Source organism: Tachypleus tridentatus, chromosome 13, assembly GCF_004210375.1.
Source record: "Tachypleus tridentatus isolate NWPU-2018 chromosome 13, ASM421037v1, whole genome shotgun sequence".
Lineage (NCBI taxonomy): Eukaryota > Metazoa > Arthropoda > Merostomata > Xiphosura > Limulidae > Tachypleus > Tachypleus tridentatus.
The window spans coordinates 5920824-5947440 of NC_134837.1; the positions used below are offsets into that span (position 1 = coordinate 5920824).

Genomic DNA, 26617 nt, shown 5'->3' on the forward strand with positions numbered 1-26617 from the left:
ATTAGTTTTATATTGAAAGACCAAAATATACTAATTAACCTATTCTATTGGCATGACAGTGACATCACTTATTCCAAATGTCCTAAAAGTGAAAATGATACAGGTCACGTTACAGAGGGTGTGGCACATAAGTTGCTTCATCACTTTTACTTTCAATGGGTCAGGTTGTCCACTCACGGAGTATGAGTGGATTGCGGTCAGTGGGTCAACGAGGACAACTGTCCATAGCTGTATCCCGTATAACCCACATTTTCTTTTGCAGGTTTAAATAGCCGAGAGCAACAGTTGTATGCCGTCAGTCGACGTCTGTCCGCTCACGGTCTTTCTACAGAGCTGTCTAAACATTCAACCAATTGGTTAACACTGTCTTGTATTTGTGCAAGTGATGTATTCGGTCAAAGTAACTGAGTATCTGATGTTCGCTTTCTGGACGATCCTGACGTTGGTTTCTTCACCCATCCATTCAGCAGGTAAGTGTAGTCAATGCAGACCTATGATGTTGTAACTTGTTTTTCATGAGTTGACATCAGGGGGCATCCATCGTTACACGTGCCTCAAAACAACGGTTTCTGTTATGAACTCGGTTTCGCGATTGGTTCAAGAAGCTTTGCTTTCATTTAGTATTTAATCAAAGTGAAATTCTCAGACATTGTTTCTGCTTTATTATTCATCAAGCGGGTGATTTGTGGTTTGAAAATAAAAATATCCAAATATCTCGCAATGAAAACAGAAAATATCTCTGTTATTTATCACACCCACACTAAATACAAAAAAATATCCAGCACTAAATTTTGGAAAATGTACTATAATAACTCTATGGTTAATATTATAATGAACTAATAGAACAACTGTATGGTTAATACTATAATGATACTAATATAGCAGTTCTATGGATAATATTATAATGGTACTAATACAACAATTCTATAGTTAACATAATGACACTCGATCCCCGTCACAAGTGAATGATTATAATTGTCGTTACAGTTTTAAACGTTCATGAATGTTTGAACTAAAATCATGGTTGTGCAGAGAAATGTCTCAAAACAGTAACAAATTCACTATGAGAATGTGTTTCTGTAATATTTTGCTGAGCCTAGTTTCTAAGGCTTACAACTGCTCCGTCAGCCACAAGAAAATGCAGCTTTAAAATTGTTCGTGTTATTGTTTGTAATCAATAAAAGGTACAGTAATGAAGAGAGAATTTAATTTATAAAAGAATCTAGGAAAATGTTGCAGATATCAAAACGTTTTACCATTACTTTTCAATCAGAATCTCCAAAGATACGTTTATTATCCTGAGTAATAGGGTCCCATGTCTTACGTTTGTAGTGATAATAAAACCTCTGTATGAAGAGGTCGCGTTCGACCTGTCTGTAATTACCTATATTTTTACAATATATTATTTATGTATGGGAAACCACCCTGTGACAAAGCAGTACGCTTACCAACTTCTAATACTAAAACTAAGGGTTCGAACCTTGCAGTGAGATCAAAGGCTTGTGTTTAATGTTTGGGATTATTTGATACAAATTATGAAATACAATCTATGGTTAATTAATAATTTAAAGTGGTTGTAAAGTATTTAAAGTTTCGATTGTTATAATTTTAAGTCGATCTATTTCTATTTTCCAATTCAGTTGCTTAAATCTTTAGTACGGCAGATATACTAGCTCTGTTGTCGTCGCCTGAATGCATTCATATATTAAATAGTAATAAAAAATATTCAATGGTTTGTTGATACAATAAATTCCAAATGTACTGAACTAGTAACAGTTCCTGTTCAAAGTTAAATCTATTCAGTTTTAATGGTCAAAATGTTAACACGAAGGTATGAAGGAAGCGATACTCGAGTGTTTATGAGTAAACGTTAGAGAATCAGATTGGTGTATATTGGTGTATACACCAATCATCAGATGACGACAGTTTTGAAAACTAGATCTGATAGCCTCGTTTCCACGCAACCCCGGTTACGGGTTTGTTTTATTTGGGAACTGGAAGGAAGGTCTTAATTACGTGACCTCAGTGATAAACGAGAGACGTGACCTTTCTCTTGTTTCTTATTCTAATAAGGTTCATGTGAAAGTTAGAAGTATATAGTTTTATGTTACAAGGTGTTGTGATCTTATATTTTTCCCTCATATTTCATAAAAATATCTTTTTTTTTAAATTAACATCTTTTAAAATATTTCTACCTGGAATATGTACTCTAACCAACTTATATTCTGAATATCAAAGTGCTAAATACATTTGCGTTGTGTGGATTTATGCAGATGATAAATTATCTTTATACAAACTTGTTGCAATTTATATTTGTAGTAGCTTGTTACAAATCATATATATGTAAGCTTGCTACAAGTTATGTTTATACAACATTGCTATAAGTTGTACACGCCTGCTACTAGTTATCCTCATATATTATTGCTGTAACAAGCTTGCTACAAGTTATGTTTATACAACATTGCTATAAGTTGTATACGCCTGCTACTAGTTATTCTCATATATTATTGCTGTAACAAGCTTGCTACAAGTTTTGAATGGTGAAGTGTTTTTCATATTCTATACCCAAGTTTCTTAATTTGTTTGTTTACATTTTCATTTCCTTATTTAATAATCAGGTTTTTAGATCTTTTTAGAATTACATTTAGTTTATCTTGTTTCTTTCTATTTTATCAACTTCTTACTCTAACTGATTCTTACGCTTCCTAGGAATAATTATTTTAACTCCAGAGGTAACATCTTCACCCAAGTTGTAATTACTTAATCAACAACAACTGAAACTCTAAGGTGAACGTTAGGCCTATGATAGGTAATGAGACGTCACGTAATATTTAAATACATATTCTCACAATCTACTCAACTCTTTATAAATTTCCAGCCATAAATAAGTTATTAAAGTCGGATTAACTTTCTGAGGAAACCAGGTGATACATATGTTGTACCCTCTATAACTTTCTTCCGTGATTTCTTGAGAGACATTTATGAATAAAATTGAATGTAACTTTTCTAACGTGATTACCAACCAATTGTTTGTTATATTTTTAGTCACAGCAAAGCGGCTCATAGAATGACGCCGAGTTTCTCAAGTACAAACTTTTAGTTCATAGCTCCGTAACAAATTTTGTTGCAGTTTTGTACTCAGAAGATAAAACCATTTCGATTGATGTTTCACCACGCACAAGGTGTGATACATTAATTTACTTTGATCCCACCTGAAAGAATTTTAATTTTCGCGGCATCATATCTATGTCCTGGCTGAGGCTTAGAGGCTGACGATTTTCCAGCGTAAGGTCGTGGTTATCTCTGAGAATTATAGAGTATATTACCAGTAGAGTTTTAAGATGTTGGAAGCAACTCTTGTCCAGATATTGGTTCGTGTTTTTTCAGTTTTCGAAAATAATGTTTTGTTGGATTCACCACTGATTTTAAATAGTAATAAAGAATGTTCTATTGGATTCATCTGTGTTTATAAATGTTTTGAGTAAGCTATGTAGCACCTTTAACATTTCTAGGGGAATAATTACAAAAACGAAATATTTAATTATTTGCTTCATTACGTTTTAAGTAAGGTGGTCATTTTTGGCTTCTGGTCCAGCCTTAAGGACTATACTGTAACCATTTTTTATATTGTTAAAAATCATGTTCTTACATAGATAAGTATATAACAATACAACAAGCAGAACTTATGTTCTCGAGCATGTTTTATGTGTGATATTTTGTTTAACCATGATAACAAATGAAAATGGACAAAGTTCAGTTAATATCTTACCAGTTATTTTTGTTGTTGAGGTCAGACTTATGGTTGTTGATTTGTTCTTATAGCTGTACAAAGCCTGTGCGGTCGACAACGAGTTAGAAATAGTCGTATTGTCAGAGGCTCAGATGCTTATGATGGAGAGTTCCCTTGGGCAGTAAGTTATTTATTATAATTTTCTTTGAAGGATCTTACAGAGATTCGGTATTTGTTGATGTTTGTGTATTTTGAAAATATTGGTAGTTGCTTTAGTGATACCGCATATGTCAATGAGTGTCGAATTCTCTGTCGATCGTCTTTATCTTATAATTGGTTGGCTCTTACATTGTTTGAATCTCATTATATCATTATTTATTAATCTCTGATATTTCAAAATAAATAACCAGTTTTTACACTCACGATAAAACTGAATGACGATACACTACGTTTATTAGGGGGAAAAGATATGATTTAAACTGTATTTATTATGGGTAAAAAAAAAACGACGTATAGTGTGTCAAAAGATTCCAGGCCTATAACAAAAATAAAATATTTATTGCTGAGATGATGTCCTTACACGTGTAGATAAAAACTGTTGGCTTTTAGACACTGGACAATGCGTAACATAATATTTCCCCCAATCTTATATGACTGTCTGTCATATAAACAAGAAAGAAGGTTGATAACATTTGACTTTTTTGTTGTTGTTAAATTATTTCTATTTTTCAAGAGTTATAGTTTGGTAGCTCCTTTCACATTGTTTTCATGATAACTACGAAAAATGAATTACTACATCCGCTCATTACGGATAGTGAAAAAGGTGATTTATGTGAAAGTGTAAAATCTACGTCTTACTAAAATTGTACATTTTGTATCCTAATCAACTGTACATATGAATACCCAACTGAAAACCATACGATGGCGACTTAAGTGATTATTCAAGTATGGTACATTTTAACTCATTGATTATATAAAGTGTTAATTATTACATTTTATTTGTTTACAAATAAAAAAATGTCGTTTCGCCTTATACCATTTTTTATTGCAATTTTCCTTGTGTAGGTTTCTATTCGATTCAACAAAGAACATCATTGTGGGGGAACAATTTTAAATGAACGGTGGATTCTAACGGCAGCTCACTGTGTGCACTTGTAAGTAAATGTTTAAGGTTTACTAAAAACATCCAGTGATTTCTTTGATGACTCGATGATGAACTTTTTGTGTGTGTTTTTTTACGTTTATATTTATCTGTGAAAAAAAAAAACACGTCGCGAATGGTTCCGTGTGTTTCTAGCATCCTCTATTAAAATACAACATAAAACTTACGAAGTCACTGTAAATATAAAGCTCGTTCTATTAATAGTTACTAATCCAGTCGTTTTATATGTATCCAGCAATGAGATGAACTGTACACGTAATGACTTTTTGACTTAATGGTTAAGCCTTCCATCTGGCTATAAAATTCTGTGTTGAATATACAATTTTTTTATTATAATATAACCGAGTAAGTTTACCTAGTGCCTGTTTAACAATAAGTTTTGAAAGCGAGATATATATTTTTTACAAATCAATAGTTAAAAACTATAAGAAAACCAACATCATCCTCACGAGTGTTTCCAAGTACAAACGATTAACACATAGGTCTGTCATCTATTGACCGATTTGAGAACTAATTTCAGCGTTAGACTTGAAAGGTCAAACGCTGTAGATTGATGTGTTTAACCACACTCAAGGTCTCATATATTAATTTGCTGTAATCCTGCTTAAAAATAATTTCAGTTTGAGGGTAGTCTGATGAAGATACTGATAAGTAATAAAATCGAACCAGCATACCTGCTACCCATGCTTGGTATTGCTGGTACACAAAACTATATCTAATAAAAAGGAAGAAAATGTTTTATAGATTAATTTGCTCTAATACTACCTGAAATAATTCCAAGTTCGCGGCTACTGAAGAAACAACCCGCTAGTGGCAAATAGTCCAGTTGTTTAAGGTTTTGGTTTTACACTCTGATCTGTACACTGGTGCTTGGGAAGTATTCACTTTATTCTCTACACTGGTGCTTGGGAAGTATTCACTTTATTCTCTACACTGGTGTTTGTAAAGTATTCTAGATTTTATTATATAGAATGGTGCTTGGCAAGAATTTTAGTCTGACTTAAGTTACATGATATGCACGAAAACCTGAAAATTGACAAGTAGTATTGAAAGACATGTAATTTTTGCCAGATACACTGCCCGTCATTTTGTTGTGCGTGTTGGCGAGTTTGATTTGTCAGAAAAGGAAAATCATCAAACCGAAGATATCAATATCCAACAAATTATTGTTCATCCTAAATACTCTGATCCCAAGCGATATTATAACGATATAGCTATTCTGAGATTGGCAAAAGACATTACGTTTTCTGATTACGTCAGACCCGTTTGCCTACCGGAGGCCTCGAGCTCTTATGTAAACCAGGAAGGCACTGTCGTTGGCTGGGGCTTTAAAGAAGATCCGACGCAGGTAAACGCTATTTCCTTTCTTTATTTGCTTCCAATTAATAATAAGATTTTAATAAAAAAGTAAATCAATTTTCCATTCCCTAAAATGGTAGATTAGAAAAATCACTTTTCTTTATATACTATCATTCAGTGAAAAAAGGACCATCTAGTGGGCAATAGTCTTATTATTTTCGTTTTAACTTTTTAATCGCTGCGTGGTGGGTGTTTCAGTTTCTTTCTTTTTCTTTTATAGCTATGAAAACTGAAAATATCCACCTGTGGTAACATTTATGCCACATGTTTCACACTGTGTTCTAAAACAATCTTTAACAGTTTTCTTTTTTAAAATGGCAAGTATCGTAGAGGTGAACAGCAAAACTATTTATTAAAATAATAACCTTATGGATTACCAGGTGGCGAACGTGCCAAGCGACTTCAGAAAGTGAACGTACCAGTGATGGACTTTACCCAGTGTGAAAACTGGTATCATGAGGCCGGAAAATTGGTCACTCTACAGAATGGACAGATGTGTGCTGGCTTCAGGAAAGGAGGGCAAGACTCTTGTCAGGTAAGGAATAGAATCTATTAACACATGATAGGTACAGCCTCACTGCTACCAAGTCTGATGTACGAAGTTTATGGTGACAAACTAGATTGTCTTTGTGTGTGTGGTGTTCAAACTTACGTTTGAAGAAAGTAAAATTCAGTCTTAATGCCGTCTTCTAAACTTTTTATTTCTAATTGCGAAAACTCAACGAGTCGTTGTGCCGTCAGTTTAATACTAAAATATGTGAACGAGATGAGTCTGATGTATTCTTACTGTGGTTCTTTGACCATTTGAAGATGTACGAAAGTCATTAATTGTTACCGTGTACGTTAGGAAAATATTTCCATCCCTATAAACGTGTTGATCTTTTCAGCAATTAAAATACTCATGGATAAATGTGTCAAAATAAATTTGTTCTAGATATTGAATATTTTGTCTGGTTCTTTTGTATTTTAAAACAAATTTTTAATATAAATTTTGCATCTTATTTCTTTAAATATATAACCCCAAATTATTCAGAATTTTATAACTTGTAGACTCATAGTTCAAGAATTTCCTTTGTCTTTTGGTAGGGTGACTCTGGTGGCCCTCTGTTGGTGAAAGAAGGAGATAAGTTTGTGATCATTGGAGTTGTATCTGCTGGAATCGGATGTGCAAGGCCTCTACTTCCCGGCCTGTATACAAAAGTATCTTCCTATCTAGACTGGATAGAACAATATATAAAAAACGTTTAAAAGTATTAAGGACAATAATTACTAATCTAATTACACGATAAAATTTGAAATTCTTGTTAGAGTTAAGCCTTGTTGTGCTCTGTGTAGCCCACGTTTCATTAAAGAACGTATGGAAGGTTGAGAGAGAAACACGTTGACAAGACAGCGACTTTTGTTTGATTTCTTTATTGACTTTATTATTACACTTGTATACGGTTTATGTTGTTCTGTTTTATGTTGTGTAGTGAAAGACGAAAATCCGAAGAAAAATGAAATTCTAGACTAATGGTTTCAAGTGTTTAATATACATGTTATTCCAGACTAAATGACTGTTTTCGTCAGAGTTTAGTGAACATCAACATTTGTATTATTTCTACGTCTCTAGAAACTTATTAAGTTGTACAGTTAATTGTCTATGCTAGTCAGATACTTCTGCCAAGAATCAGAAGTTTCTATGTAACATCTACGTGTCCTATAGCATAAGTATTGCTGTAATTACGCAGTGAAACATGACGAAGAGATTGTAATGTACTGTACAGATTTGGTTCTTATGCAAATTTCCTGGAGGTTATGCTATGCCCAGAAGAGCTGCGTTGCCTGTATTTATCCTAACGCGTAACATTAAATTCATCTTAATTTTCTCGAATTAAAATATAATTTAAATATAAAACAAACTTATTAATTAATTTTTGATGTTATTACAATGTTTATTAAGCGAATCAACGTACTACGTTATAAACATCTTTTAATAGTATATATATTTTACATCGTGTATAAATTATAGAACAATTAACTCTACGTTGCTGTCCCGTAGGATATAAGACTACAAATAACACTAAAAGCCAAAAACGTTGTACTTAGTCTCTAATGCACTTATTATGGAAATGTGGTGGAAAATGTTTACTTTGAAGTTTTTCTGTGTTTTTGTGAGATATATTTTGGTAAGTTATAAGTGGGTTCATCACCTATATAAAAAAAATATTAAATTGAGGAACAACAAATAATTGAGTGGTTTATTTAGACTGTTAAACTACAGAACTGTGTGTATGTTAACCAAGAAATTTGTCACCTGTAAGTTACAGTAACCAAAAATATTGACATCTTTTATATTAACATTTATCAGTATTAAACTTAAAGTTTAAACTCGTTTAATTCATAAATATAATAATATATTAAAATACTGAACTTTAAAATTATATCTTTGTGATATGTAAATAGAGACAGCAACAAACAACAGTATAACAGACAAGTTACATAGGATGACACTAGCCTTAAGGGTAACACTAGAAATTTAGGATTTAAAATCCTAACAAAAGACGGATAATATTTTATTTATCCTAATCGGACAAAGATTCAATTGATAATAGTTTCTCTCTCTCTCTTTAGACGGTAAGGGGCTACGAGTTAACAATCGTATGAATATTTCCTGGTGTTAAGCCTCTGTATGTGTCTTACATAGTTTGTGATAAATTATTATTTTCTGCTTCACATAAAGTTGAGAATACACGGATTTCAAGGTAATTCATAACTAATTTATTTAATAAACGAGGGTTGTATGAGTAGAACGCACTACTTCTTTATTATATTTTGGAATTACCATGAAGTTCAAAAACCAAAACAGGTAAAACCTTCCGGTGATGTATTCTTGCTCCAAGTTTTTATAGTTCCTATCTCAAACAGTGCTGTTCTAATAAGAAGCCTTTATCATTATAAAATAATGTGAAAATCAATTAAAGTTAGTAATATTTATTATGTACTGGTGATAAATACTGCACGACTGGTTACACGTTATGTCTCTGATAAAACAAAGTCAATAAAGGTTGAGATAAACCACTGACAAGCACGTCATCTGTATTAGTAAACTATATATATATCACGTTACATTTTTTGTTTTCGTCTAGTTTTAATACTTTGTAAATAAATTCATGTTTTTTATATATCACTGTTCTATGTTGATATTAAAGCTTCTTTATTAATTATTCTACTTTTATAGTTGAATTTCTTTCCTCATTATAAGGCACATTCACATGTTAATTTTAAATGTTTGTTAATTTCTCAATGAAAAATAAAAAGACCTGTTTAAAAATCGGTTTCGCAATATGCTTTAATGTTTTCAATATGAGACCTACTTATCAAAGAAAACATAACACTGCTTCGATATTAAACCTGTTTATTACCAAAGCATGATATTTTTCCATATGAAACCTATTTGTCACAGAAACATAAAATTCAGTATCAAACCAATTTATCACATAAAACGTAAAAATGTTCAAAATGAGAGTTACTTATCACAGAAAGCATAAAAAATATTCAATATGAAACATATTTATCACAGAAAAAATAACGGTCAATGTTTCAATATGAGACCTACATAATTTATAAAATACGATGCAACAACTGTCACGGCTTCTATGTTGGAGAAACAAAAAAACACCTTCACACGTTTTTGAACACTGCAAATCAAATAAACACAACAAAACCATAAAAAACACCCAGATACTAAGTAGGGAAACAATATAAATAAACGCAAAATCAAAGAAGCCTTACTTGTACAGTAATGTAAGCCAAAATTAAACCAGTATAAGGAACACCTTTATACCTACACTAAATTTATTATTAACCTAACATCCAACTGCAACGCCCACTACAATCCCGTACCCGTTTATACTCTGGTCCCTAAGACAAGTGTCCGACAACGGTCACTTGCAAACTCTCTCTTTCTTAAACTGAATATGACCTAGGAAGGTCTAAACGTTGTGCGCTCCTTATCATATGTTAATACCCATACCAGCCGTTCTGAGATACATGAGACCTACTTATTACATAAAACACAATAACATTCAATGTTTCAAGGTGAGACCTACTTATAACAGCAAACATAATAACGTTCAATGTTTCAATATGAGACCTACTTATGGCAGAAAACATAATAACTTTCAATATGAGATCTACTTATTACGTACAACATAAAAATGTTCAATGTGAGACGTACTTATCATACAAAATATAATAACGTTCACTACGAGACCTACTTATTACATGAAACATAATGTTCAATGTGACACCTACTTATCACATAAAACGTTATAACCAATCTGTTCTAATGCACCTGGTATAAAGCGACCGATTTGTTCCAGTTAGAAAAATTTCTGTAGGCCTAAAACAACTCCCTGTAAATCACCGTAGTATGTATAGCGTATTTAGAATGCGGTAAAAGCATCATTAAACAATACACAGACGTCGTTATGTAAAAATCAATACAAGAAATACAAATCTCGGATAAAGGAGTTATGGCAGAATGTTTCCAACTCAACCAGTTTTTAAGATGCCAAAGCCTAAATTACTAAATATTCATGAAATCAATTGTTAATTAGGCCTTATTAATAAGCATTAGACTCATTATGTTTTAGTTAATAATTTCAGGAATAAACAGTTTTCTTTTCAGATAAAAGTAATTTAGAAGGGTCTCTAAACATCTGATAAGAATAGGTTTATGAAGAGGAAAAACCTATTTTCAGGTTGTATTTTATGTAACTGAACTAATTCACTGATTATCATTATAAGAGTCGTTTCACTACTGTACCTACCGTGTTTCTCCGAAAATAAGACAGGCCTTATATTAATTTTCACTCCAAAATATGACACTAGGGCTTATTTTCGGGGGATGTCTTATTTTGATATATTAAAAAAATGAAGTTACAAAGTAAAACTATTAAACTAACCATTTAAAATAAACTATTATTAAACTATTAAACTAACTGATTAATACTTAAACAAACTAATTAACTAACTATTAAACTAATTAATAAATTAATTTTTTTTATTTCTTTCCTCTCCTGCCACTCTTAACTAGGGCTTATTTTAAGGGTAGGGCTTACATTAAAACTATCCCCAAAAATCACACTAGGTCTTATTTTATGGGTAGGTCTTATTATCGGAGAAACACAGTAATAGTAGGAATTGACAAGGACTTCGTTTAATTAACATGCTGAAAAACCATCCTATCAAATTCATAAGCGAAGAAACAACCATTCAAAGTATTGTTTAAGATATATTATGCTCATCTATACTAATAATACAATGATAAGTTTACTAATGTTCTGGTATAATAGTTCAAAATAACAACTTTTCATCTATTACCTGATCATGTCAGCAAGACAAGAGTCCAGATGACACGGACTATTGTTACAAGATTCCCTCAGCTTACTTCACTGGTCTATGGAAATCCCTTTTGGTATTATAATAAAATTGATATATCTACAGTTATAATATAAATGTAAATAATTATGATCATTAATATATTTATAATATAATGTACCTTCAGGTTTAACGTCACCACCACACATGTTATTGTCAATTATTACATGTTAAAAAACTGAAACAACTCTTTACTTGATGTGAGCCTTGAAATCAGATGTTGGATGTAAACTAAAGATATGTTTACATAACTGAATGAACATCAGCTTTAGAACTGGAGAAAGCAGTGCTGATGTTAATGGTCCAGTTGATTTGTAGGTCATTGTCTCGTATACAATAAGTGAAAAATTAAAAATTTTCTAAGAGACATTAATAACTGAAGCTACACTATCTATAACTCTATTAGACCGTCGAGTGTTCATTCCTTTCGGATGAACTTCACTTATTCATGTTGTCACTTCACAGTACTTGAGTACAACACACTTAGGAACACACTTGAGTACATAGGAAAAATAAATGTGAATTCCACATTCTGAAGAACTGTATGTGAATTGCAAAGAACAATTCTAGTTTGAACTACAACTTGAATAAAATCTTAAATCATTGTTTTATCCAAAAATACAGGGATAAATGAACTAAAACTTTCATATGAGCTGACGTATGGAACAAAGGTTCAAACATACATAACATACTAAATTAAAGTGTTTGGTAGAATCACAGATCAATTGTTTAAAACTTTTCTTTCAGCTGAAAAAGGAGAAAGGTTCAAACATCCTTTAATACAGTGTTTAGGGTGATTACGGATAAATGAACTAAAACTTTCATCTGAGCTGATATATACAGTCATGTGAAAAAGTTAGGACATCCTATGAAAGCCTGTGTATTTTTGTAACATTTTGGATATATAGATATTTAATCTCAATTTGAACAATACTGAGAGATTATAGGAATATAACTAAACTATTAAAACTGAAGAAAAACTTTTCTAGTTCTTCTGTAAATGTAATTCTACAAAAATGCATATTCTAACTGAGGAAAAAGTTAGGACACCCCCACATTTACTCCTACTTAAAATGGCTCAACTCACACACAGGTGTATCACGCCAGATGCACATGATTAGAAGATCGTTACTCAGCATTTTGAATGAGGCTTGCCCTATTTAATCATCAGACATTTAGTTTGGTGTGTTACTGATTGTTGAAGTGAGAGTGAGCACCATGGTGAGAGCAAAAGAGCTGTCTAAGGCCTTCAGAAAGAAAATTGTAGCAGCTTATGAGTCTGGTAAAAGATTTTAAAAGATCCCAAATGATTTTGAAATCAGACATTCCACTGTCCGAAAAATAGTCAACAAGTGGATGGCTTTCAAAACAACTGCCAACATGCCCAGGTCTGGTCGTCCAAGTAAGTTCACTCCATGAGCAGACCGCAAGATGCTAAAAGAGGTCTCCAAACACCCTAACATGTCATCACGGGACCTACAGCAGGCTCTGGCTACTGTTGATGTGAAAGTGCATGCCTTTAGAATCAGAAAGAGACTGCACAAGTTTAACTTGCATGGGAGGTGTGTAAGGAGGAAACCTTTGTTCTCTAAGAGAAACATCAAGGCCAGAGTTAAGTTTGCAGGAGTGAATGTATACAAAACCAGGACTTCTGGAATAATGTTCTTTGGACAGATGAGTTTAAAATTGAATTATTTGGACACCAAAACAGAGGACATGTTTGGCGTAAACCAAATACAGCATTCCAGAAAAAGAATCTCATATCAACTGTGAAGCATGGAGGTGGAAGTGTCATGGATTGGGGCTGCTTTGCTGCAGCAGGACTTGGACAGCTCACTATCATAGAACCCAGCATGAATTCTACTGTGTATCAGAGGGTGCTTGAGGAACATGTGAGACCATCTGTAAGAAAATTAAAGCTGAAGCGGAACTGGACCCTGCAACACAACAATGACCCAAAACATACCAGTAAATCTACCAAAAACTGGCTGAAAACTAAGAAACGGTGAGTCCTGGAATGGTCGTGCCAAAGCCCATATCTTAATCCCATTGAGATGCTGTGGGGTGACTTGTAACGGGCTGGACATGCAAGAAACCCCTCAAACATCTCACAGCTGAAAGAATTCTGCATTGACCAGTGAGGCAAACTTTCTTCAAACCGATGTCAGAAACTGGTAGATGGCTACAAGAAGCGTCTCACTGCAGTTATTTCAGCCTAAGGGGGTAACACTAGCTATTAGGGGTAGGGTGTCCTAACTTTTCCTCAGTTAGAATATGCATTTTTGTGGAATTACATTTACAGAAGATCTTGAAAAGTCTTTTATTCAGTTTTAATTGTTTAGTTATATTCCTATAATCTCTCAGTATTGTTAAAATTGAGATTAAATATATATATATCCAAAAATGTTACAAAAATACACAGGCTTTCATAGGGTGTCCTATCTTTTATATGTCTGTAGAAGAAAGATTCAAATACCTTTAAAATACAAAATAATAATGTTTAATGAAATCACTGATCAATGATTTAAAACTTTCATCTGAGCTGACACACAGATAAAAGGTTCAAACATTCTTTAACATGCTAAATTATAGTGTTTAGTGTTATCACAGATAAATGAACTAATCGTTTCATCGAATCTAACATGCAGAACAAAGGTTCAGACGTTCTTTAACATACTAAATTACAGTGTTTAGTGATATTACAGATAAATGAAATAGAACTTTCATCTAAGCTAACGTAAATAACGTAGGATCAAACATTCTTTAACATACTAAATTATATAGTTTGGTGGTGTCATATAAATTAACTAAAACTTTAATTACAACTGACATAGATAACAAAGGTTCAAACATCCTTTCACATACTAAATTACAGTGTTTGGTGTTATATCAGATAAATGAACTAAAAGTTTCATCGTATCTGACATGTAGAGCAAAGATTCAAACATCGTTTAACATAATAAATTATAATGTCTGGTGTTATATCAGATAAATAAGCTAAAACTTTCATCTGAGTTGATACACAGAAAAAGGTTCAATTCGCCTTTCACATACTATATTATAGTGTTTTGTGGTATCACAAATAAATGAACTAAAAATTTCATCTCAGCTAACGTATAGAACGAAGGTTCAAACAACATTAACATACTAAATTACAGTATTGTTGGTATCACGGATAAATGTAATAAAACTTTCATCTGACCTGATATACAGAACAAAGGTTCAAACATCCTTTAACACAATAATTTATAGAGTTTAATGGAATCACTGATAAATGAACTAAAACTTTCATCTCAGATGAAAAAAAAGAAGAAAGATTTGAACGTTGTTTAATATAATAAATTACAGTGTTTGGTGTTTGTTTTTAATTTTATTAAATGCAACATGTGAAATATACATATATATATATATTTAAATAATTTTAAGTTTTGGTATTGAAGAATGGATCATTTTAGGTATGTATATAAAAAGTTGTTTACTAAAATACCACATTTTTTGTCAACATTTTTAATCTCACAAATGACACTTCATTATCATGAACTACATGAAACAAATTATTTAATACATTTATTTCTGTTGAGCATTCATACGTCAACTGTACATTGTATTGCTGTCTACTATCATTTCATCGAAGGCTTAACAAGTTTACTTACCTGCACATCTAGATATCCTGTTTGTTTTGAAGTTAAGCACAAAGCTGCATCTGTGCTCTGCCAGTCACTGGTATCGAAACCCAGATTCTAGCATTATGAGTCTGCTGACATACCACTGTGTCATAATGTAGCTAGAAAACCTGTACACAGTTCCACAAATGTGTCTGAATCACCAATACAAGCATTTTAAAATATATTTTATTTCTAATCATAATAAAACATTTACAGAATTATATTACATGGGTCATAAATAGTTTTCAGATAGCCTAGAAAGAACATAGATATATATAATTCTTTACAGGATACAAGTTGTAGAATAAATATTTAACAAACGTCTTACATCAAAAGATTATTTAACTTATTCTATATTATTTGACTGACCAGAATTATTTACGATGCTCTGAAAACTATAGTCTGTTCTTTCGTTATTTAATAATTATCAAAACATCATAAACCACAACAGGTACAAGATTTATTTACACACTAATTTGTGAATAAAACATGTATTTTTATACATATGGTTTAATAAATGTACTAAAGTAAAGATTTGCAATGTATTTTATAAGGTATCAGGTTGTTATGGCAACAAAATAACTTTACTATTCAGCCTGGCTTTACGAACGGTTCTCAAGCTGTAAATATGATTTTGTTTTAAAACAAGATAAAATATAGTAACAGAATAAGTCACAAAAGAACTGTAATAATAGTAAAAATACACTAAAATAATATTGTGGAGAAACAGTAATAACAGGCTCTCCTTGTAACATACAAAGCACAGAGATGGACAATTCATTTTATTAACTATGAGCATCAAATTCATTAATTAGTGTGTTGAAATTAATTAACCAGTCAAAATGAGTGTTTATGATTAGTTCAAGTATCCAAGTGTTATATGACAATAATCGATTAACTGAACATCACTTATTAATGAGTTCAGTTATTAAATTCTACTAATCACTCAGCTTTAATGAAGTATCAATTTTAGATTGTTACAAGGTTGGCTCATGTACATTTTTACAGTTTTAAAGGTTTTGCAGATATATTTTAGTTCACTTTTAATTACATGTATTTCTGAAAACAGATGTCTGTTCTACTTAATACTGAAAACAGATGTCTGTTCTACTTAATACTGAAAACAGATGTCTCTTCTACTTAATACTGAAAACAGATGTCTGTTCTACTTAATACTGAAAACAGATGTCTCTTCTACTTAATACTGAAAACAGATGTCTGTTCTACTTAATACTGAAAACAAGACATCATTTCTGTAGCTTTAATCTCCTATTTACCACACAGTTCCTTTTGATCATTAATTTTATAAGTGATGCAAACAAAGCTTGAAGTTTACTCTTAGTTGAAATAAAACTGTAATAAAACATTCTTCACAAAAACTTAGCTGTGTTTACTAAAGAAGAAAAACAGAAATAAACTAAACTTTAATTCACAATATGTTCATAGACATAACTACAAGATGGCTCGTTCTTTCTTCTTAGAACAAAGAAAGTCTCAAAAAATGTACACATCAGGGGAACCAACTAGTTAAAGTTGTTCTAAAACGTAATTCATTTTTGTGTCACATTTTTTCAGATCTACACTTATATTCAATTTTTATTGTCTAAAATAATAATTCAGTGTTCTGATTAGTCTATACCATTTATGTTATATCGAGTGCAACAATTCAATGTTCTGATTGGTCTATGTCATTCTGTTTTGTGTGAGGTTTAATAATTCAAGGTTTTGGTTGGTCTGTATAATTCCGTGTTGTATGAGATTCAACAATTCAAGGTTCTGATTGGTCTGTATTATTTCGTGTTATATGAGGTGTTACAGTTCAAGGTTCTGATTGGTCTGTATCATTCTTTGCTATATGAGGTGTTTCTTTGGAATACCTCAGAGTTTTTTGAGGAACATGAGAATCTGCAGGTTCTATTCTTTTGTAATAGCGTTCTTTAGTTTCCACAATCTCAAATCCAAACTTCTGATAGAATTCAATTGCCCAGTCATTATTAATTTGCACGTTCCTGAGGAAAAAAACACAAAAAATGTATATTACATAAAAATATTCAAATAAGAAACATAATGCAATAATTATATAATATAAAAACATAATAGATAATTATGTAGCTAACTTACATAACAACGGTTATAATTTCAATGAGTGAGAAGTCTCATATCATATAACAGAATCTTTAGATTATATGAAAAAGACCTTTCAGAAATGCTTAAAACAAGATGTCAATGAAACAAAATTACAATAATTTCCATGGCTGTTGATGGACACAACTTTAGAATGTTTGAAATATGTGTAATTAATATTATAAAACATCAGTGGCCTTTACTTCATCCAGCTGTGAATAATTCTTAGACAAACACAAAGGTGAAATGTCATTCTAAACAGACTCGATTTGTATTACTTACGTTTTGAGAATAAAATTTATCATTCAGTACAGAATATTAAGATTAAGGTTTGGTTTGTTTTGAATTTCATGCAGAACTACTTAAAAGTTGTCTGTGCTAGCCACCCCATCAGTGACATTCTAGAGAAGAGATACCTAGTCACACCAACTCTTGGGCTACTCTTTTACCAACAAGAAGTTATAGTTACATAGACAGCAAAGCTAGCATGTTTGGTGACAGGATTCAAAGTTACAACTTACACATTAAAGTCGGTGCCCTAAGTACCATGTCAAGAAGTGAGATTTTTATTACTTCAATGTGATGTGTGGAACCCAACTGTAAGTGTTACTTCAACATGGTGTGAAGACCCTAACTGCACATATTATTCCACTGCAGTGTGAGGATCCTGTGTTACTTCAACATGGTGTGAGGACCCTAATTGTACATATTATTTCAACATAGCGTAAGGACCCTAACTGTTCATATTATTTCGATATACTTTGATTAACATTTAATTCAGGATGCATCTTCTGTGCTCACAACTTTTCCTTGATGTATATCATTTCTTTACTATTGACACTTCTCAAGACGTAAAAGTGTTTACAAGTGATATTTGTGCCACATTCCCGTTAACAGTGGCAAAATACGAACGATTGATTAGGTGCTGTGTTTTTTACATGCTTTTTAATACATGAATCCGCATAACATACTCTGAAATTACTTAAATGGAACATAGACAATTATAAACTGAATATGAGGGTAAATGTTATTATCCAGAATAAGTTTTTCCTTGATTCTATGGAATGTTTACTAGTGAATGGTAAAATTCAATTAAGTAACAAGATATTCATATTCATTTTGAGCTTGTTAAGAAATATATACAAAGTTTATAAAATGATAAAGGTTGTGGGTGAGATACTATTTACCCAATGGATTTGAAAAAGGTTAAAGACTGAATATATGATATGAGTCATGTGCTATTTTTTTCCAAAGTTCTTGAATAGTAGGCAGGTACCAGAATGTTAGAAGTTGTCTAGTTTTATTTATAAAAAACTGTCATCGTAATTATAGGCCTATTAGTCTTACATTAGCTACGGTCCCAGTAATTATGGGTCTATTAATCTTATGTTAGTTACGTACGAAAAAAAGTTGTTGAAATAACTGTTAAAATATACTTTTCAAAGTTATTTAACAAAGTTTAGAATTTTATCAGATGGTGAAAATGGTTTCACTAAGGGAAAATCTTTCTTTACTAATCGTTTGACATGCTTTGAAAATGTCACTGCTTACGTAGATGACGATAAGAGTGTCGATTTGCTGTATCTGGAGTTTCAAAAATCTTTTGACAAAGTCACACGAAAGGCTTGTAAAGAAACATCTGTGTAGTTAACTAATTGGACAGAAGAATGGATGGAAGAAAGCATATGGTTGTTACAAATTGATTTCAGTCAAACTGGACTATTGTCACAAATGGTGTACCTTAGGGTTTAGTCTTGGGACCATTGCTTTTTTCTATTTAATCAGTGACGTGGACGAAGGAATGGTCAATAAATTACTTAAATTTACAGATAGTATTAAGGTCTATCTTAATATAGATAACATAGTGAGTTTGGTAAATAAATAGTAGATGGGTTTTAATTATAATGTAAGATAATGTATGTGGGTTATCATAATTTGAATTATAAGTATAATATGGATGGGAATAGCCTTAACAGTGTCATGAAAGAAAGAATCTTGGTGTGGTGGTTGATCAGTCTCTAAAGCCATTAAAACAATATGCTGTTATTAGTGGTAGGACAAGTAAGATTTTAGGTTGTATCTACAGAAATATTGAATACAAGTCTAAAGATGTTATAATTTCATTATACAAGTCACTGGTGAGGCCATATTTGGAGACAATGTGTTCAGTCTGAGGCCCCTTAACATAGGAAGGACACAATTATTGGAAAGGGTTCACAGGAGGGTTACTAAAATGGTGCTTAAGATAGTCATAAAATGAGATTAAAATCCTCAAAGTTGTTTTTATATTAAAAATAAAAGAGTTAGAGGGAATGTAATTGAACTGTTTAAAATTGTAAAAGTAACTAATAATGTTGATGAATATACTTTTCCCATATTTAATAGTGAGGCCAGTAGGAGTAAGGAAGATAAACATAGATTTTGAGCAAGATAGAAACCATTTTCAAATATGACAGGTTTATTAACACAATATAATATAAACTGTAGAAAACAACAATACCACCACTACATATCAACACAGTATAATATAGACTGCAGGAAACACTATTATCACCACCACCACATATCAACACAGTATAATATAGACTGTAGGAAACACTGTTATCACCATCACATATTAACACAGTACAATATAGACTGTAGAAAACAACATCACCACCACTATATATAAACACATTATAATATAGACTGTAGGAAACAATATTACCATCACCACAACATATTAACACAGTATAATGTAGACTGTAGGAAACACTGTTATCAACACCACCACCACATATTAACACAGTATAATAAAGATTGTAGGAAACACTAATATCACCACCACATATTAACACAATATAATATAAACTGTAGAAAACAACATTACCACCACTATATCTCAACACATTATAATATAGACTGTAGGAAACAATATTACCATCACCACCACATATTAACACAGTATAATATAGATTGTAGGAAACACTAATATCACCACCACATATTAACACAATATAATATAAACTGTAGAAAACAACATTACCACCACCACTACATATCAAAACAGTATAATATAGACTGTAGGAAACACTGTTATCATCACCACCACATATCAACACAGTATAATTTAGACTGTAGGAAACACTGTTACCATCACCACCACATATTAACACAGTATAATTTAGACTGTAGGAAACACTATTACCATCACCACCACATATTAAAACAGTATAATAAAGACTGTAGGAAACAACATTACCACCACCACTACATATCAACACAGTATAATATAGACTGTAGGAAACACTATTACTATCACCACCACTACATATCAACACAGTATAATATAGACTGTAGAAAACACTGTTATCACCACCACCACCACATATTAACACAGTATAATATAGATTGTAGGAAACACTAATATCACCACCACATATTAACACAATATAATATAAACTGTAGAAAACAACATTACCACCACCACTACATATGAACACAGTATAATATAGACTGTAGGAAACACTGTTATCACCACCACCACATATTAACACAGTATAATATAAACTGTAGAAAACAACATTACCACCACTATATATCAACATATTATAACGTAGACTGTAGGAAACACTATTACCATCACCACCACCACATATTAACACAATATAATATAAACTGTAGAAAACAACAATACCACCACTACATATCAACACATTATAATATAGACTGTAGGAAACACTATTACCATCACCACCACATATTAACACTGTATAATGTAGACTGTAGGAAACACTGTTATCAACACCACCACATATCAACACAGTATAATATAGATTGTAGGAAACACTGTTATCATCACCACCACATGTTAACACAGTATAATATAAACGGTAGGAAACACTATTACCATCACCACCACATATTAAAACAGTATAATATAGACTGTAGGAAACACTGTTATCACCACCACCACATATTAACACAATATAATATAGACTGTAGGAAACACTATTACTATCACCACCACTACATATCAACACAGTATAATATAGACTGTAGGAAACACTGTTATCACCACCACTACATATCAACACAGTATAATATAGACTGTAGGAAACACTATTATCACCACCACCACATATTAACACAATATAATATAAACTGTAGGAAACACAATTACTATCACCACCACTACATATCAACACAGTATAATATAGACTGTAGGAAACACTGTTATCACCACCACTACATATCAACACAGTATAATTTAGACTGTAGGAAACACCATTACCATCACCACCACATATTAAAAGAGTATAATATAAACTGCAGAAAACAACATTACCACCACCACTACATATCAACACAGTATAATATAAACTGTAGGAAACAACATTACCACCACCACTACATATCAACACAGTATAATATAGACTGTAGGAAACACTGTTATCACCACCACCACATATTAACACAATATAATATAGACTGTAGGAAACACTATTACTATCACCACCACTACATATCAACACAGTATAATATAGACTGCAGAAAACACTGTTATCACCACCACCACCACATATTAACACAGTATAATATAGATTGTAGGAAACACTAATATCACCACCACATATTAACACAATATAATATAAACTGTAGAAAACAACATTACCACCACCACTACATATCAACACAGTATAATATAGATTGTAGGAAACACTATCATCACCACCACATATCAACACAGTATAATATAGATTGTAGGAAACACTGTTATCATCACCACCACATATTAACACAGTATAATTTAGACTGTAGGAAACACTATTATCAATACCACATATCAACACAGTATAATATAAACAGTAGGAAACACTATTACCATCACCACCACATATTAAAACAGTATAATAAAGACTGTAGGAAACACTATTATCACCACCACCACATATTAACACAATATAATATAAACTGTAGAAAACAACATTACCACCACCACTACATATCAACACAGTATAATATAGACTGTAGGAAACACTATTACTATCACCACCACTACATATCAACACAGTATAATATAGACTGTAGAAAACACTGTTATCACCACCACCACCACATATTAACACAGTATAATATAGATTGTAGGAAACACTAATATCACCACCACATATTAACACAATATAATATAAACTGTAGAAAACAACATTACCACCACCACTACATATGAACACAGTATAATATAGACTGTAGGAAACACTATCATCACCCCCACATATCAACACAGTATAATATAGATTGTAGGAAACACTGTTATCATCACCACCACACATTAAAACAGTATAATAAAGACTGTAGAAAACACTATTACCATCACCACCACATATTAAAACAGTATAATAAAGACTGTAGGAAACACTATTATCACCACCACCACATATTAACACAGTATAATATAGACTGTAGGAAACACTATTACCATCACCACCACATATTAAAACAGTACAATATAGACTGTAGGAAACACTGTTATCACCACCACCACATATTAACACAGTATAATATAAACTGTAGAAAACAACATTACCACCACTATATATCAACATATTATAATATAGACTGTAGGAAACACTATTACCATCACCACCACCACATATTAACACAATATAATATAAACTGTAGAAAACAACATTACCACCACTATATATCAACACATTATAATATAGACTGTAGGAAACACTATTACCATCACCACCACATATTAACACAGTATAATGTAGACTGTAGGAAACACTGTTATCAACACCACCACATATCAACACAGTATAATATAGATTGTAGGAAACACTGTTATCATCACCACCACATGTTAACACAGTATAATATAAACGGTAGGAAACACTATTACGATCACCACCACATATTAAAACAGTATAATATAGACTGTAGGAAACACTATTACTATCACCACCACTACATATCAACACAGTATAATATAGACTGTAGGAAACACTGTTATCACCACCACTACATATCAACACAGTATAATATAGACTGTAGGAAACACTATTATCACCACCACCACATATTAACACAATATAATATAGACTGTAGGAAACACTGTTATCACCACCACATATTAACACAGTATAATATAGACTGTAGGAAACACTGTTATCACCACCACCACATATTAACACAGTATTATATAGACTGTAGGAAACACTATTACTATCACCACCACTACAAATCAACACAGTATAATATAGACTGTAGGAAACACTGTTATCACCACCACTACATATCAACACAGTATAATATAAACTGTAGAAAACAACATTACCACCACTATCTATCAACACATTATAATATAGACTGTAGGAAACACTATTACCATCACCACCACCACATATTAACACAGTATAATATAGACTGTAGGAAACACTATTATCACCACCACCACATATTAACACAATATAATATAGACTGTAGGAAACACTATTTCTATCACCACCACTACATATCAACACAGTATAATATAGACTGTAGGAAACACTGTTATCACCACCACTACATATCAACACAGTATAATATAGATTGTAGGAAACACTAATATCACCACCACATATTAACACAATATAATATAAACTGTAGAAAACAACATTACCACCACCACTACATATGAACACAGTATAATATAGACTGTAGGAAACACTGTTATCACCACCACCACATATTAACACAGTATAATATAAACTGTAGAAAACAACATTACCACCACTATATATCAACATATTATAATATAGACTGTAGGAAACACTATTACCATCACCACCACCACATATTAACACAATATAATATAAACTGTAGAAAACAACATTACCACCACAAAATATCAACACATTATAATATAGACTGTAGGAAACACTATTACCATCACCACCACATATTAACACAGTATAATGTAGACTGTAGGAAACACTGTTATCAACACCACCACATATCAACACAGTATAATATAGATTGTAGGAAACACTGTTATCATCACCACCACATATTAACACAGTATAATATAAACGGTAGGAAACACTATTACCATCACCACCACATATTAAAACAGTATAATATAGACTGTAGGAAACACTGTTATCACCACCACCACATATTAACACACTATAATATAGACTGTAGGAAACACTATTACTATCACCACCACTACATATCAACACAGTATAATATAGACTGTAGGAAACACTGTTATCACCACCACTACATATCAACACAGTATAATATAGACTGTAGGAAACACTATTATCACCACCACTACATATTAACACAGTATAATATAGACTGTAGGAAACACAATTACTATCACCACCACTACATATCAACACAGTATAATATAGACTGTAGGAAACACTGTTATCACCACCACTACATATCAACACAGTATAATATAGACTGTAGGAAACACTATTACCATCACCACCACATATTAAACACAGTATAATATAGACTGTAGAAAACAACATTACCACCACCACTACATATCAACACAGTATAATATAGACTGTAGGAAACAACATTACCACCACCACTACATATCAACACAGTATAATATAGACTGTAGGAAACACTGTTATCACCACCACCACATATTAACACAATATAATATAGACTGTAGGAAACACTATTACTATCACCACCACTACATATCAACACAGTATAATATAGACTGTAGGAAACACTGTTATCACCACCACCACCACATATTAACACAGTATAATATAGATTGTAGGAAACACTAATATCACCACCACATATTAACACAATATAATATAAACTGTAGAAAACAACATTACCACCACCACTACATATCAACACAGTATAATATAGACTGTAGGAAACACTATCATCACCACCACATATCAACACAGTATAATATAGACTGTAGGAAACACTGTTATCATCACCACCACATATTAACACAGTATAATATAGACTGTAGGAAACACTATTATCAATACCGCATATCAACACAGTATAATATAAACTGTAGGAAACATTATTACCATCACCACCACATATTAAAACAGTATAATATAGACTGTATGAAACACTGTTAACATCACCACCACATATTAACACAGTATAATATAAACTGTAGGAAACAACATGACCACCACCACTACATATCAACACAGTATAATATAGACTGTAGGAAACACTATTACTATCACCACCACTACATATCAACACAGTATAATATAGACTGTAGGAAACACTGTTATCACCACCACCACATATTAACACAGTATAATATAGATTGTAGGAAACACTAATATCACCACCACATATTAACACAATATAATATAAACTGTAGAAAACAACATTACCACCACCACTACATATCAACACAGTATAATATAGACTGTAGGAAACACTATTATCACCACCACCACATACTAACACATTATAATATAGATTGTAGGAAACACTGTTATCATCACCACCACATATTAACACAGTATAATATAGACTGTAGGAAACACTATTACCATCACCACCACATATTAAAACAGTATAATAAAGACTGTAGGAAACACTATTATCACCACCACCACATATTAACACAGTATAATATAGACTGTAGGAAACACTATTACCATCACCACCACATATTAACACAGTATAATATAGACTGTAGGAAACACTGTTATCACCACCACCACATATTAACACAGTATAATATAAACTGTAGAAAACAACATTACGACCACTATCTATCAACACATTATAATATAGACTGTAGAAAACACTATTACCATCACCACCACCACATATTAACACAGTATAATATAGACTGTAGAAAACAACATTACCACCACTACCACCATATCAACACATTATAATATAGACTGTAGGAAACACTATTACCATCACCATCATATATTAACACAGTATAATGTAGACTGTAGGAAACACTGTTATCAACACCACCACATATCAACACAGTATAATATAAACTGTAGGAAACACTGTTATCATCACCACCACATATTAACACAGTATAATATAAACGGTAGGAAACACTATTACGATCACCACCACATATTAAAACAGTATAATATAGACTGTAGGAAACACTATTACTATCACCACCACTACATATCA

The 26617-nt window shown here is 32.0% G+C and overlaps 1 protein-coding gene across 1 annotated transcript; it reads left to right on the forward strand.

Moving 5' to 3' along the window:
• The first annotated feature begins 310 nt into the window (after positions 1 to 310).
• Positions 311 to 9447, forward strand: LOC143240334 (serine protease 30-like). The gene is made up of 6 exons (XM_076482595.1): positions 311 to 470; positions 3823 to 3911; positions 4796 to 4884; positions 5964 to 6217; positions 6632 to 6786; positions 7338 to 9447. The coding sequence occupies exons 1-6, from the start codon at positions 386 to 388 to the stop codon at positions 7497 to 7499; spliced, it is 834 nt and encodes a 277-aa protein (XP_076338710.1). The 5' UTR covers positions 311 to 385; the 3' UTR covers positions 7500 to 9447.
• Positions 9448 to 26617: the final 17170 nt, after the last annotated feature.